This window comes from Apteryx mantelli, chromosome 26 (assembly GCF_036417845.1).
Source record: "Apteryx mantelli isolate bAptMan1 chromosome 26, bAptMan1.hap1, whole genome shotgun sequence".
Taxonomy (NCBI): domain Eukaryota; kingdom Metazoa; phylum Chordata; class Aves; order Apterygiformes; family Apterygidae; genus Apteryx; species Apteryx mantelli.
Window position 1 is genome coordinate 6,950,513 of NC_090003.1, and position 16,124 is coordinate 6,966,636.

Here is a 16,124-nt window from a genome sequence, read left to right on the forward strand (position 1 = left end):
AGGGAAAGAGTACACTGGGCAAGGAAGGCAGAGTTTGAAAAGGGGTCAGCCCAACTTCTTGGTTTTATTAATTCCTTTGCCATATCTGGGGAGAAAAATGGTATTATGAACTGGGCAGGAATTCTAAAATGGGAACAGTCTTCTTTCAGAATGAGAATGAAGAATGCCTGGTTTGTACCAGGCAGCTCTTCCTTATTGGGATCAGAAAGGACTTTCAAGCATGTTTGTCAAGATCACATCCTAGTGTAATACTCCCCACTCCCCAAATCCTCTTGCCGTAGACTGCTCCGAGACTGAGGCCCTTGAGATAGCTCTGGGGTGAGGTGGGGCAGTTAGGAGAAACTGGACATTTTTAATTCCTATGGACACTGCAATGTAGTCCAAACGCATATTCATGTTTGGCTTGCAAGTGAAGGTGGCCTACTCTGGCAGCTTTAGGGGTAACATCGATAACAGACAACACACAAAACGTGACATGGAAACATCACTGCTGTCCTTCAGGTGCCCTGCAGGGCCCAGTCCGCCTCTCACACCACATCTTTGCTTTCAAACCCAAACTTTTATTACCGGCCCTTTTATTAAAGGGCTGTCGCAGCAGACAGCCCAGGCCTGAAGGGCCGCCAGGGCGCGGGGAGCCCCTGCAGGGGAGGCGCAGAGGGGCGGCCGGGCGCCTGGGGCTGGCCGGGCGCTGACGGACGCCCCCGTCGGGCGCGGCCAGGCGCCGTCTCGGCTCCTCCCGCCCCTCTGCCCTCCTCTGGGCGGCCCGGGGCCAACGCGCGGCGGCGGCGGGGCCCGGCCCGGCCCAGCCCCACGTGAGGCGGCCCCGCCGCCGGGAGTCACGGAGGGCGGGCGGCCGGGCCGCTGCCATGGAGCTGCCCGCTGTCAGCCTCAAGGTAGGGCCCGCGGAGCGGCGCGGGGCAGGGCGGTGCGGTGCGGGGGGCCGCGGGGGCGGTCTGCCCGCGCCGCGTCCCGCGCACACGAGCCCTGCGGAGGGTGTCCGGGCCGCTCCGCGCCGCGAGGAGCGGGAAGGGCGGCGAGGGGCTCGGCTGAGGTGCTGCGGGCGGAGGAGCAGGGAGCTGGCTGGCGTCCCCGCAGGGTGGGCCGCGGCCGGGGCCAGCTCTGCGCTTCGGGCCCGCTCAGGAGAAGTGGAAGTCTCCGTGAGGAGGAATAACTGGTATTTCGAAATCTTTTTGGTCAACAGGGTACATGTTGCAAAAACTCTTAGTCATGAAGACTGACAGGCAATAACTCCAAGGGTCGCTCTTGCTTTAGGGCAGTTTGCTAAAGCGGCCAAAGACTGGGCTGGGACAACAGCTGGTTACTAACTTGGGTCCACAGAGGTCCCTAGCTCAGCTGACCAGGGTTAAGCCAGGATAAACACTACACAGGATCCTGAGGAGGCAAAGCTTGTGCTGTCAGGCAAGAAATCCTGGAAAGATGATCCCATTTACTTTGGGGTTATCATCTGGCAGATAACTGAAATTGCTTTTGTGGTTTGTTTGTTTTTTTTGGTGGGGGGGAATTGAGGTAATTTGAAATTTTCACTGGATATCTGGTAGCCAGAGACATGGAAAATAAAGGACTTCTCAAAAGTATATTAGACTTTTCACTTTGGCAAGAAGCACATCCTTATGCAGAAACTAGGAGAGGCTAAAATCACTGTTTTTGTTTTTCATGTTGGTGTTTGAAATTGAAGTCTTCCCTGATATCAACAGAAGAAATTTTCCTCCTCTTTTCCTCCTTCTATCATATTTTCAGAGCTCTGAGACTTTTAGATGTGTGCGCCTTTTTCCAGGTTCCCTAGTTTAGGTGTCTTGTTTGGTGTGGCAAATTTCAGGGGCTTTCTTTGGTTATAACTTTGACCAAACAAAGAAAAAAAAAACCAGATGGGATCAGCAATGCATTTGTTTTGTTTTGTTTTTTCTTGCTATTGATTCATAAAGTTGTGAGCAGTGGCCTTGGAGCTGGCTGCCTACAGGTTGGGAGGACACTACTAGCTCAGCTACTGTTAAGAATTCAACTTTGTACAGCAAGACTTCAATGTGGCTGTTCAGAATGAAAGTTTGGAGTTCATATATTCATGGTTTTACCCTCTTACTAGCTCACCAAGAAAAGTAATTTCTTGGGGCAAGTAAGCAAATGGATTTTTCAAGGCCTGGCATGTAGATTATATTACATTCTGGAAACCAACTGATATTTTACTCTAGGAAATTTGGACTATTGGGTGATTCCCTGGGCACTAGGAAGATTAAAAAAATCTTGCCTTCTGCTTTGTTTATAACTTGTTTCAGAGTTTTTTTTTCTATGCTAAAACAACAGTGAAAAACAAGGACGTCTAATTGAAAGGTTTACCAATGAATTAAGTGTTTCACCATGGGAGATGGAGATAGGGGAGCTGAAAAACAGACATGCTTCTTGAATGAGCGAGCCACTGTGACAACATAACTAAAATGTTGCTTTTTCTCTGGTTTCAGATAACCAGTCCCAAATCTCTTCCTAGGTAAGAGCAAACTTGTCCTGGGCAAATGATTTTCAGCATTAAGCAATTCCTTGTTTTAAAGTCTGCTGGTACTGGTCTGGGGCTTGAGGGCTAGGGAGTAGTGGGTTAATAATTGTACCTGCATCTTTGTATTGTCCCTGAGTTGGGAGCTGCTTCTCTGAAACACATTGCAAAGATGGGGAAGGGCCTTATTCAGAAAGGGACTGGAAACAACACACACCACTGCTATTCATCAGCATGATCTGCGTAGAGTTTCTGAGAGATTAGAAAGATAAACCACATGATAGAAGTAGCTCCAAGAAAACTGTATGACTGAGCTGTGTTTGTGTCAGAACACAGCAATGTCTTAGCCTTAAGGTCTCTCTTCAGGCTACTCGCAGAACTATAAAATTGATGTAGCAGGCTTTGCCCTGGAGCAAATGAGGAACATTCTCATGAAACAGCATCTACTGGCTCAGCTCTAGTAGTAATAGTCAACAAAGTGTGCTGAAAGCAGCATAGTCGTATTTTTGCAATGAATGCTTGACACCAAGGATTACTGCAAGAGCTGTGCTGAGCCTAGAAATACAAAGCTTCAGTTTGATCAAGCCTGGACAATGTTCTAGGATCCATGTGTCTGGAAACACACATTCTGTGCTTGGAGATGGGCTTCTTTAAATGCTAGTTCATAGACTCATAAAATAATTTAGATTAGAAGGGACATCTGTATGTCATCTAGGTCAGCCTCCTGCTCAAAGCAAAGCTAACTTCTAAGTTAGATCAAATTGCTCAACTCAAAATTTAGCTTGGTTTTAAAATCTCCAACGATAGAGCCTCTACAGCTTCCCTGGATAGCCTGTTTCAGTGCCTAACCACTCTCATTATGATTTTTTTCCTTAAATCCAGCTGAAATTTCCCTTGCTGTAACTGTTTTTTTGCTCCTTGTTCTTTTTTTGGGCATCTCTGAGAAGAGTCTGGCTCCATGTTCTCAATAAACGTCCTTCAGTTTGTGGTTAGTCTGGATATGAAACTGTGCGTGTCGGATAATAATGAGAGGACCTGAAGAGTTCAATCACAGGTGGCCACTCAGATCTATTGTTGTGTTAGTGTATCCTCAGATGAATGTAAGCCATTCACAGAGTAGATGAGCTCACTTGCAGAAAAGAGGCAGATAATAAAAGAAAAGAATTGTAATTTGGAATCAGAGCATTTTAATTTGAGCAAAATTCAACCTTATGCTTGAAGGAGGGAGTTCATGTTCCAAAGAATTTCCCATCCAACCAGAACCAGACCAAGTGTCTTTTATGCTTGCCAATTAGTTCTATCACATGCTGGGATTTGCAGAGGAGTCAGGAATTCCCCTCAGCTCTCCTCAATTTCCAATGGGATGCTTTTAATTACGTGATCATCCTATCAGCCCAGAAGGGATGGGGACAAATTCCACCTTTTATATTTTACTCCTCTCATCATTAGTTCAAGTTTTAGAAGGAGTTCTTCCCTTAGAAGAAGAAATTTATGCCCTTCTTATATAGGAGCACAAGTCCTTGAGCAGAGGGAAAAATTTAAATTCTTCTGCTGTCTCATCCGGAGGCTACCTGAAAATTGTCTAATCTCAGATAGTGACTGTGAACTTTAAAGAATGTTTTTCATTAACACAACGTTTTCTACGTTCAAGCATACCAAGACCACCAGCTAATTTCATAGTGCCCTGAAGAACTGTCAGATAACTTGGACTAATAACCAGGAAAGGAATGCCTTGTTTTTCTATTGGCAGTCCCCCAGTCTATCAGTCTTTGAATAATAAAGTTTTTACTTGACTTTATCCTCATGACTATGCATGCTTTATAATTTAATAACTGCAGTATTGATCTAGACAGCTTAAAAAAATAAAAACTGCCTAATTATGTTAACTGGTGAGCCTTGAGGGGGCTTGCGGGTATGTAACATGCAATTAAATACTACCTCATTAAGAATTTCTCTGATGTTGTGATAGTCTCTTGAGTAAATGCTATTTGCATGTCTCCATTCTTATCCAAGAACATCTTGTCTTTTACTGATTAGCAGCTTCTGCCTGGTCTCCACGGTAAAATTTGGGAGGAGGGGAAGTGGGGGAGAGGGGTGCATTTTGTAGACTTTCATGAACAATTAAAAAAATTCATTATTAAAAATATGTTTAAGCAGCGTTTGAAGTTATGACAAAATCTAGGCTACTTGGAATGAATGCTCATCAGTTGTGCTAGGGTATTGCAGTGAAGCAAAAAACAGTATCGTATCATAAAACATCTACATTGTGGTATCTTGGCAGAACAGCTTGAGCCACAGCAGATGCGTCACTCCTGTTAATTTCCTGGCTGCACTTCGTTCATGTTACAGCTTCATTAACTCTCTCCTCAAGCAACTAGTTTTGTATTAAGTTGGAGAAAGGATAGAAGTTTTGAGTCATTGAATAGCGCGGAATGTCAGTAGATCTTTAATTTTTTTCTAAGGGCTTAATTCTCCTCTCTGCATACAGCTTTCCTGCGTCAGTCAAGTCATTTAGCCTGTCTCTACTTACTCTTTTACCTGTTTTGTTTGTTTTTTTTGGGGGGGGTAGTTTTTTTTTATGCTGAGGTTAATGCTGCCTTGTTTTGGTCTTGTTTTATTTAGACTGGATTAAAAATATTCTTAACTGCTTGCAGCCTTTCTCACAGGCAGAGCAATAGAAAAATATCTGTTTTTCATAGATTCTCTGATGTGTAATAAAGTTGGATTAAGACTTCAGTCTTTCCTCTGTGAGGCTGCTAATAGAGCCTGTCTTTCATACTCTTCACAGGTGTTTAGAGAGTGAATATTTTTGAGACTGGTCTCCCTTTTCCAAACAGAGTTGAAATTGGCCAGCAGGTTCAAAAGTGAGTGAACACATGGATATATGCATAAAAGATTGAAGTGGTATCTTTTTATTCCCATTTGTTGTCTTCATATGCATGTAGAGTATAAGCATGTCTCCTTGGTTACAGGAAATATCAAGTGTTAGTGAAGAGAATGCTTGTGCCACTTGTTAGAGTAAGGCTCTTGCTTCTTTGATTTGTCCCCTTAAGCGCAAGGGTCAGGATCGTTAAGGACATTTGCAAAGTACAGCATCCGTAATAGCATTACCTTGTTGTTACTTAGGGCACTGCAAGCATTTGGGCTCTGGAGGCTTCACTGGGAATGAAAAGAGATGTGTACTATGCAGAATTGTGTTCTTCGGTTCCTAGCAGATACCTTCAGGTCTGTTAATACTGCAGTGAAGTTGAGCTGCTGCTCTGAACAGGCTTGAAGGAGGTAAAAGGAGGTTTACTGAGGACTGGATGAAATGACCGGGAGCTGCAGGCGTGACTATCCATGGACTTTTTGATGATGGGCCCCCAGATTGCTCATGTATAAACTCAGCTAACATAGTGTAAATCAGATTGCCTGGCTTTCTGTACAAACTCTTCGGGAGTTCCAAAATCAATAACCCATTTAGAAAAGCCTAAATGGGCCCTGAATTAACTGTCAACAGAAATGACAGCAATAATGAATGACTGCAGTGCAGCAGCACAGGAAATACCCAACAGCAAAGGCAGAGAAAAATGGTTTCCTGTCTTCACTGTCCCAGTCGCTAAGCTAGCTTTCTGCGCTGGTTTGTGGGTCCAGTGTAGCTTCCACTCTTCTACTCTTCCCTTGGAAACACAACAGTGTCATTTCACTTCAAACCTCCCATAGTTTTCCCAGCTTGCTGACCTGTCTTCCTCTGTTTTTCCACAGGCCATCATTCTGGTACACTGGCTGCTCACAATGTGGTGAGTGATTGATAACTGGCCTGGCCTGGGTGAAAAGAGGGTATTCCTTCAAACTAGGAATGGGATGTTCTTGTGGAGTCAGCACTCACTACGTGAGCCTCTCTGTGCGCAAAGAGATCCTAAATCCAAGAGTGGGGTGTTTGCATGGGAGATGGGATTGAATGCAAACAGACTGTTGCAGGCTTATTGTGAAGGAGGGCTGTTTTTTGTCTTGTTTGGCAGGGGGTGCATGAATTACTTCTTTCCAGCTTCCTATGCCTGGGGAAACTTCAGTGTACTTGCAGTGGGGATCTGGGCCATTGTGCAGCGAGATTCCCTTGATGCCATCATGATGGTGAGTACGAGGGTATTTGCCTCCACCAGGCTGTGCAGGGAGAGGGTGGAGGGCAGAGACAGCTCCTTTGAATCAGTGATGATCTTCAGCTGTTGCTAGTACAGTAGTGGATAAGTCAGACTCCCCATTTTTTTCAAGAGAGCCTGACTTTCACTTAAGCATCGTAAACCATGGTCAGAAGTACTCACTATTCCTTATTTTGTTCCTTGGGGTGAGGCATATTTGATTCTTATTTTTTGACCTGCTGTTGTGACCTGTAATGCTAGACAAGGATTCAAAGCATTTAATATGCTTGAGTTGGAGGGGCTCTATAATCCCTTCTCTGAACATTAAAGAAACTGGCAAGCAAAAATAAACAGCCCTGCAACATACCCATGAGAAGGTGTCTAACACATGTGAAGAAAAGATACAAGATCATACATTTAGGACTATCTCTCTCTCTCTCTCAGTCTACCTCAGCCAGTGCCAAGTGGTAGCAATGTGTGATACTGGGGTGAAGGCATGACTGTGTGAACACAGATCTTCTAGGAAACAGAGCCTGTAACTGACTGTGACTCCTAACGGTCAATCCCCTATTCAGTTTGTGTCCTGTTCTCTCTTTGTTTCCAGTTCCTGACTGGCTTGCTGCTCACAGTCCTCACAGACATCATTCACATCAGTGTCTTCTACCCCCAAAAGAAATATCTCACGGACTTGAAGCGTTTCAGTGTAGGCATGGCCATCCTCAGCCTCCTTGTCAAACCTGTGTCCTGCTATTTTGTGTATCAAATGTACCGGGAGCGTGGAGGAGAGTACACCTTTAACATAGGTATGATGCTTCCCCTGCCTTCACATCAGTGTGGACCATCTCCTCTGGTGTTAGGGAGATTGCCTTGAACTTTGGACCCTTCAGCCTGAGCTCTGTGCAGCTGGATTCTGTCGTTCCCCCCGCCTCAGAAGAGAAGGGGGGTTGTCCTCTTTCTCTTGCTAATGTCTGGTCTCCCATTTTGTGGTCCTGGTGTGTCTTAGGCCTTAAATTTATGTTCTTCCTCTCTTCCCTTGCAGACCTGGAGTCCTCGTCTGACAGCCATTTTGCTCACAATGGTATTGATGCCACTGCTGTCTCTCTTATTCAGTGTAGCTGAGAGGCTTTTCCCCTCTTCCTCCTCTTGTATTTGGGTGTGCCTGTTGGAAGACTCTGGGTGTCCTTTTCTCTTTGCCAACCCTTTCTTTTCCTTCTGAGGAAGAGTGAAGTCAGCATCCTTTCTAGCTGGATTATGCATGAGGCTGGATTTCTAACTCCAGGCTTTATCTGGGCCTCACATGTCCTAGCTACCTCAATTGCTTTGAACCTTCATTTCCTCACCTGGAAAATGGGGCTGATGTCTATGTCATGGGACTTTGCTTGTAGACACTTATTTTTCTCCTGGTTGTATTTGCTTATGATAATGTGGCAGCCTTGCCAGAGAGAAGGGGTGTGGCTGGATGTTCTGGTCTCAGGCAGCTGCTTTGTCACACATGCCTGGTGCTAGTTCATATCAGGGCAGCTTCCAGGGTACGTTCGCTGTGTGGGAATCCACCGTGGCAAAACCAGCAGCCTGCACAGCTATCTTTTTGCTTTCCTAAGAGCTGTGCAGGTCAAAGGATGGTATAGCTGGCATTACAGCGTTTGAAAGCCATTGTTTGTGCTGCTTTGGTGCTGGCAAAGAAGAGGAGGCTTCCTGTGAAAAGAGGTGAATACTTGCAGGGGAGGAGAGGCCAGGAAACCAGTGGCTTCAGGGTGCTACGTGCACCTCTCTCCCAGTGTAATATGGATGTCTTCTCTGTCAGCTTGTGCAAGTGCCAGACAGATCTGTCTCAGCTGGGTCAGAAGGTTTGTGTGCCAACTGCAGCATCTTGCTGTGGGCCACGTTTGTGCCAATTTTTATTAGCTGCCCACTGTGCTTGTAACTGTATGCCATGGAAAGTGTAGGTATCATTGAGGAGAGAGTAACTCCCCCTTTGCATGGAGGCTGGAAGTATTCCTTCTTTCCATCCGCACTATCCCAACACAGGCACAATACTGGCTGAGAGTCTCTTCTCAGGCACTGGCTGAATTCAGTCACCTTGTACTACCAGTCTCTTTTGAACTGTCTTTCTTGCAACCTTTTCAGTACAAACTGTGTGCTGTAGTTTTGTGTTGAATATGGTTGCCAAATTACCTCTCTATTTTGTGTTCATACTATCTGGCACCCTCATCTCGAACTCAACTGTCTTGCCTTTTTCCTGGTCCTCTCTGTCTTGTTTTCTTTCCACGCAGAATCCATTTCTGTTGTTTGGCAGCATCCTTGCTGCTTAGAACAGGGCCTGTCACGTGATTTGGGGCCCACCTTTGATTCAGGTTGCTTTCTAGCCATGGCAGACACCTGACTTAGATAAAGAGCTGTCCTTGCAGCCTGTCTGTTATGCTGCTTTGTATCAGTGTGGGTCTTGCTTTCCACACAGCCACATGGCTACTGGGAGAGCAGTTCTCAGTGAATGAAATGCTCATGTGATAAAGGGTTTGTTCAAAAGCACCCTAGTTCTTTTGTCTTTGTCTGGAAGGACGAGTTCTCTTACCTCCTGCCAGTGGAGTGAGGCTCACAGAACACCGGTGCTGGGGAGCTGGTAGAGCAGCTAATGTGGCGCAGTGCTGAGCTGCTGGTTTCTTCTAGGGGCTCAATTCCTGTGCTTTTGTTTTTTTCCCAAGCTTGTTCTTTTCTGTCTCCATTCAGGTCTCGTCCGTGCAGGCCAGGATCGTAGCAGCTATGAGCCAATTGATCACCAGGATGACCCTCCGCAGTGGCCTGACGCAAGCAAGTCAGCCCAGCATCCGTACTGAGGCCCTCGCCTGGAACAGCGAACAGATGCCTCCCTCACCTTGTCCAGCCTTACATTCTTTCCATGTCTGTTCTGACTGAGCAAGACCTGCTACTGAGCAAGCAGGAGAGGATCTGATTTTACTTTCTTCTGTTTCCCTGAAGGTTAGGCAGATGGTTTCCTGCAGTAAGTCCAGAAGATCTCAGAGATGCCACGTTAAGTGCTGTGACTCTTTGTAATTGCAGTACACTCTCATTCCTCCCTCCCCCTAAATCTCTTCTCTGTCTGTGTGAATGGAAGCACCTTCTGCAGTCTACCATGTCTTGTACTGTGCATGCTCTTTACTCTAAGTAAGGGAATCACTCAAAATATTCCTGGACAAGCTGACTTTAAAAAACTCATGGTCTGCCTTCAAACAATACAGGAGTTTCCTGGAGATGTATCTGCATAAAAGCAGGCTAAACATCTGGGAGTTCTGGAGGACTGGTTTTGATCATATTAGTTAACTAAGATTTATGATAAGAAATCCCCATGCTAGCTATGGTGGTTTGCACGCAGCTGGGGTTGGTATAAAATACTCTTCCTGGGCCAGGGAGGTGCTTGTGCTTCCAATATCTAGCCTTGGGTTTTATTTACTGTCGCTAATATGCAAGTTGAATGTCTTTCAGGATATTAAGGTGTCCTTAAAATGACTGTTAAATGTAGGTTGCAGATACTGTGCCTTGATCTTTTGCCTTCAGCTGCCTATCTTAACGGAATTTGAAATGTTACATTTTTCTAAGAAAACTATAAAATGAACACAGTTCTTCTGTGTTTTAAAAAAAAAATTCACTGGTCACCTATGTCTCATTTTCAACTGTAGATAATCCTGATGGGTTGCAACTATAGCCAGGGAGTCTGGGAGAGTCATTACAGGAGGAGGTCTGCAGGGCTTCGATGGGTTTTAGTCTAAGCCTTACTCAGAAAAGTAGAGGGTATTGCACAGCAGAGCGTGGGCAATGAAGGTGGGCTAGTAAATTAAGACTGAGGAAATGAAAAGTGAGTTTGTGCAGCTTTTTACACTGCAGTGATGAACTCCTTGGGGTGTTACAAACTTCAAATTCTGATCTTACCCACAATAAATCTGCCCTGCTGTGGCTTTCAGTGTAAAATCCTAAAAAAGAAAAAGGTGTCCAAGAGGTTTCCTTGGAAGAAAAAGAGCATGTGAACATTGGCAGCATGAAAATACTAGTGCTGGGAAGATCTATGTTTTTCTGAAGCAGGTTCACTTTTGAATTATACATCTGTTATTCTACAATTGCATTTCTCTGACAAGACCTGCTGCTGCATTGACTCTTCAGTGACCACAAGTCCCCGTTAACTTTGCTCTAAGCTCTAGAACCATATTTGTATGTTTAAAAACAAGCAGTTTTCTCCCCCACTGAGTTTCATCACTTTAAACATCAACAGATGCTTCGTCCACTACGCTACACAAGCAGTGCAGTGATATGTTGCTCTGCTGCTGTACCTGAACCATCATCATTTATGCTTGGACCAAGCACATGTTAAGTGCCATAAAACTGCAATAGTCTGATTTACTTCTCTGAGTGTTGTGCATTCATTTTGCAGGTAACTGCTGGCACAGGCTGCCATGCAGTAGAGCAGAGGACTAGGAGTGAGTCTGTTCTTGTGATCAGATGAGGAAGAATGAAGATTAGGTAGGCAGAAGTTTCTGTTTTTGCAGAGTTGCTGGTTCAAGTATAGAGCAGACCTTTATATTCAGTTAATGTTTTTTTTCAGCTCTACAGAAATGTACAGTGGCAGTACTGATTGCTGAATAACACATTTAAACACTCGGGCGACAGGCTGTTTTATCTTCCCTAGACCTGCAGAACTCTGTGGACCACATATTGAAAATGACTGTTTTAAATGTAATGCTTTGGGGGGGATTTGCATGGACATGAAGGTACATCTCATGAGGCCTTCCCAGGCACTTTCCATTGCAAAAGATACTACAAAATCTATAGGTGCCTATTTAGCTGATCTGTTGTGCACAGAGAATTCAACAGATCTCACAGCTCAGAGGAGCAAAGCAGGGCAGAGGTGTTGATATGCTTACTGTGAATTAAGGATGCCAATTCTGGGCAGTAAATCAGAGACAGAGATGACAGTAAAAACCTGGCCTCTCCCCTGGCTTCTAACGACCGGTTCTTATTTCTGGAGGAGGGCTGTTGTTTAGGCAGTGTTTAAGGCAAGCACCAGAGCGCTCTTAGATCCGTACCTGACTTAGCACGCCGTGTGGGGATTCATTAAGCCTGTCGGTGTGCCCGGGAACAGCCTTTCCGTGCCGGGAGCCGGCACCACCCCGGCTTCCCCACAGGGCTCCGCTTTCAGCCTCGCAGCAGGGTCTCCCCAGCCGGACGTGCAGCAGGTGTGATCCTGCGCTAAATTTTTAATCCTCGCGTACTGATGTGCCCTCGATTGTTTGTTAACGAGCTGGCGCCTCTCTAAAATTAAAATAATAATAATAATAAATATCCCCACCTAGTTCAGTTGCTGCCTCCCCCCCGCCCGAAAACGCCTCGGGCGGCCCTGAGGGGGCACGCGCCGCGGGGTGGGCGGGGCTCGCGCGCGCGCGGCTAACGGTCCGCCTAACGGTCCGCCTAACGGTCGGGCTAACGGCTCGCCTAACGGCTGAGGGGGGGGCGCGCCGCGCCGCGCCGCGCCGCGGAGAGGGCTGTGAGGGCTCTGCGGGCCCGGCGAGCGGCTGCGGGTCATCGCGCCCTGCCGCCAGCCAGCCTGGGGCTGGGGGTTGTCCCCGCTGTTTTGGGGGTGGCCGCGGGTGCCCGGCGTTCCCACCCAGCGCTGCTGCCAGGAGCCAGGGCACCATGGCGAGTTTGGGCCACGTCGCGAGTGGGAGAAAGGAAAACGTGCCCCCTCTCCTGAGGCGCTGCCCCAGAGGAGGTAAACACACGCCCTTTGCGGGGACACTAGTGGGATGCTGTGGGTGAACTGTCCTGTCCTGCTGGCTCCCATGTCGTCTGGGCTGTCTTGAGGACGCAGCTTTAATTATCCATGGGTGAGAGCTGCTTTCCTCCGGCCATCTGCAGCCCCAGTGACAGGCGGCGTTGCTAATCATAGGGGATAAGCTTCTTACAGTGACCCAGCTGGAATGAGCTCATTGCTGGGGCTTGGGCATTAACGGGGGACAAAGCTGCAGGTTTGCCTTGCGTTCAGAGTAGCAGACACAAAGAGGCGTTCGTCCTGTCCTTGAGGTTTTGGCTGGGGTGAGCAGCATGTCCAGTGGTGGCTATCGGAGTGAGTAACCGTCTACAAGGAGAGGTGCGTGAGCACCCACGGAGAGCGTGTGGATTCTGCATTTGCTGTAAACTGAAACAGGGTGCTGCGCTGGGGGCCAGAGGTGTGTGCCATCCCAGCGATGCCAGCTGGGAGCAGACCTGAAACAGGTCCCCCAGGCTCAGCCTGTGGGGGACGGCCCTCTCCCTGGTGCGGCTTCCACTACATCCTGTGATGCTGTTTGGTCCTTGGCAGGCAGCGTGTAAAGGATGCTCCTGCATAGCTGTTCCTCAGCCAGCTGCTGGGGCAGAAACTGCCCTCTCTCCAGTTAAGGGGGGAGGACCTGTGTGTGCCTTTTGGTCTCAGCCGGACAATGTGAGGCTAGAGGCCAAGTATGTAATAATTGTAATTAATGGTTCAGTTTTTAAGACTGAGCAGTGAGCGAAAAGCACTGTTTCTAAGTTCCCTGTGGTATGATCTTAGACAAATCACTGGTCCCGGCTTGAAACGTGAGATTGATCTGTGTTGGTCCGCAAGGGTGGGAAGATCAGCATTACCTATGTGCTGCTTATGTGTTCGTTATGTATCTGTTATTGATATCATAATGCTAAAATGGCATTCACTCAAAAGACCTTGTTGGTTTACTTTTCATGGACTGTGCTATTTACTTCCTTTCTCTTACAACAACAGAAGTACTTTGATCAGCTTCATTTTTGTTAATTTAATTGGATTTATTTCAGGGTTTGAGTGCATTAGCATTGTGCTGCAAAATGTAAATACTAAGCATGTGTTAAAGAAATGTTTTAGTTGGAAGTATAAAAGATAATATAAAATCCATTGGTGACGGATTTTGCAATTTGCAAAATCTGTAGCATGCCTTAAATAAGGCCTTTTGGCCTTAGAAAAAAATTTTAAAAGCTCTTTTTAAAATCTTGTTGCCTTTTGAGTAAGATGAACCATTGCTTAAAAGTGGTTGCATCAAAGTTCTGAATGGCAATTTTGGAAAGGCGAACAAACGCAATTTTTAAAGGACGCTGTCTCTTTCTCATCTAAATGAGACCTGAAATTAGGAATGAGTCAAGTGAAGAACAACTCCTAAAATAATTCTGGAAACCTGTTGAGAACCTGCTACCTGTTAGAAAGAACTGAAATGGAGAATGAAAAAAATGCATGATTTTTATTGAGAAAATAGATTGTGTCTATGTTCTTGGGTGTGAAAGTAGTCCAGTGGTGTGTCAGGCTTCCAGGTGTTCATGGAACAAAACAGCACTGATAAATATGATGGTTTTGTGTCCTTTATAAAACTTGTTGTTTGTGACACATAGCTAGTTGGCTGGAAATTCCTGGGATGCAAGGAGAAGTTTTACAGAACACAATCTGCTGCATTTTGTGATTATACTTTGTGTTGTGATAGGCACTCTAAAGAAGGCAGCAAAGCTCTGGAAAGTCTGTTCACTTTTTAGATGCCAGCTTCTAATTGTCTGGAAAAAATAACATGATCTTTCCATTTGTAATACATTTGATGATGTATGAAAGACAGTAACAGCCGTTCCCAAGGATAACTGCAACACTGCATGACTATCTCCTGTCACCTCAATAACTAAGTCTGCTCCTCAGTTTGCAGTGATTACTGAAAGAGTCTGTATTTGAGAAGGACAAGCAGGCCATTTGCAATCAGGGAGGACTGAGGCTAGTTCGGATGCTTTTGTAGAGGAGAATGAAATGCATGTAGGTTGGAAACAATGCAGTTTGAAAGAAGGCCTCTTGCTATTCAAGTATGCTTGAAAAAAACAAGTGGCATTCATTTCATAGGCAATGCTGGCTGTTTTTTTTCAGATTGACTAGCTTTTTGAGATGGTATGGGTGTTTGTGTCTTTTTCACAACACTGTTTTCCAGTTTGAGTTTATTGCCTTCTTTTTTTAAACCAACCTGATAGTCTAGGTGGCTCCCAGCTTCCCTTCAGTTTCCTCTCTGATGAATGCCATGTTGATGTTCCTATGTAGCAGTAAATGGGCAATTTCTGATCTCCATTGAGCAGTAGGTTAGGGAACAGAGGAACAGCAACGTTAAACATTAGCAAGTATTAAAAAGGGAATGGAAAAGGAGGATAGTTGTTAGAATGATTGCCAACTTGCCTTTAAAATTTGGGGAAATGAAAGCACAGTCCCCTTGAATTGTGCTTGTCTGTTAGCAGCAACTTAAGAATCTGTGTTCTGGGTGGCATTTATATGTATACCATCCGGCTTAGTAGCTAGATTGCAGATTAGGTCTCCTATGTATGCTGTAATTCTTCCAAGTTAGGGGACAATGTAGATCCTCTGTATTTTTAAACATGGTCTCATCCTGTATGTGGACAAGAGGAAACTGGCTTCTATAACCTTGAGCCTTTGCAGGACTGTACCAGGACTGGTGTGCAAATATTTGCTTGTTGAACAGTGCCTTAAGTCCAAGCATTACGATTCCTGCCAGCCCTGGAGAAAATACAAGTGTGGAAGAGATTTGAACTTGATTTTGAAACAGTGAAGAGGGTAAGCATTGTACTCCAGTTGGAACAATGTTGCTCTGACTTCTGTAAACACAGTTCCCATTTGTCTTGTTCTTATCTGATACTGCGTAGATCTAGTTAGGTGTAAAGTATTCTGGAAAAGCATCTACAGACTACTGTGTAGGCAGGAGGAGAGCTAAGCCTGGCTAACAGGAAGCTCTTTGGGAGGCTGCAAGTGAATGCATAATGCTGGAAGTCTTTCTTTTCCAGGTTTTCTGTTGAGAATGAAGACTGTCCCCTTTGATCATTCCTGCTCTGCCAGATATGATTGCTGAGAAATAGGAAGAGAGTAATGTCCATTATACTTTCAGGGCTGAGGCTGGTGGGTTGGAGACAAGATTTATAAGGAGAGTTCCCAAAGCCTTTGGAAAACTATGGAAGGTGTGATGAGGAATGCGCATGCTCCTTTGCTTATGTTTCTTCTTATTTTTCTTCAGAGCAAAGAAACGTTCAGAAGAATGTGAATGTTGATCTGGTTTTGGGTGCTAGAAGTCGAGTAGACATTTCTCATCACTGGCTTAAGCCTGCTGCATTCAGTGTAACTCACAGGCAGAGAGCAGAACAGGGCCGGCTGTGTACTGCACCTCTGTCAGCTGGGAAGAGAAATCCCAGTCTGATACAGACTAATCTTTCCTGCCCTTCTCAGCCACTCTGGGACAGCACCAGCCAGTTCTCCAATTCCTGCTTCCAGCAGCAGAATAATCTCTGCTCAAGACTGCAGCAGCACAGCTCTAAGGATTTGGCTTATAGGACTCCCCATCTTGCTTTGTCGGTGCTCCCTGCTGTGGATCTCCCTTGGAGACACTCTTGCCTTTATGCTGATAGTTTAGAAGGAAGAGGGAATGAGAGTGTTGGCTTCCCTCAGCAAT

General features: G+C 45.7%; 1 protein-coding gene across 3 annotated transcripts; it reads left to right on the top strand.

Moving 5' to 3' along the window:
• Positions 1-795: 795 nt before the first annotated feature.
• Positions 796-9,538, top strand: AGTRAP (angiotensin II receptor associated protein). 3 transcript variants are annotated; one of them, XM_067311141.1, is made up of 7 exons: positions 820-893; positions 2,475-2,500; positions 5,292-5,367; positions 6,248-6,282; positions 6,505-6,616; positions 7,226-7,424; positions 9,349-9,538. In XM_067311141.1, exons 4-7 carry the CDS (start codon positions 6,278-6,280, stop codon positions 9,453-9,455), a joined length of 423 nt encoding a protein of 140 aa, XP_067167242.1. In that variant the 5' UTR covers positions 820-893; positions 2,475-2,500; positions 5,292-5,367; positions 6,248-6,277; the 3' UTR covers positions 9,456-9,538. The 3 variants fall into 3 exon arrangements, with proteins under 3 accessions (XP_067167241.1, XP_067167242.1, XP_067167243.1); XM_067311142.1 differs by lacking the exon at positions 2,475-2,500 and having other exon boundaries at positions 879-893; XM_067311140.1 differs by lacking the exons at positions 2,475-2,500; positions 5,292-5,367 and having other exon boundaries at positions 796-893.
• The last annotated feature ends 6,586 nt before the right edge of the window (positions 9,539-16,124 follow it).

Coding starts and splice junctions, on each gene's coding strand:
- AGTRAP (XM_067311140.1), top strand. CDS start 867: ATGGAGCTGCCCGCTGTCAGCCTCAAG. Junction 6,283..6,504: donor CACTGGCTGCTCACAATGTG/GTGAGTGATTGA, acceptor CTTGTTTGGCAG/GGGGTGCATGAATTACTTCT. Junction 6,617..7,225: donor CCCTTGATGCCATCATGATG/GTGAGTACGAGG, acceptor CTTTGTTTCCAG/TTCCTGACTGGCTTGCTGCT.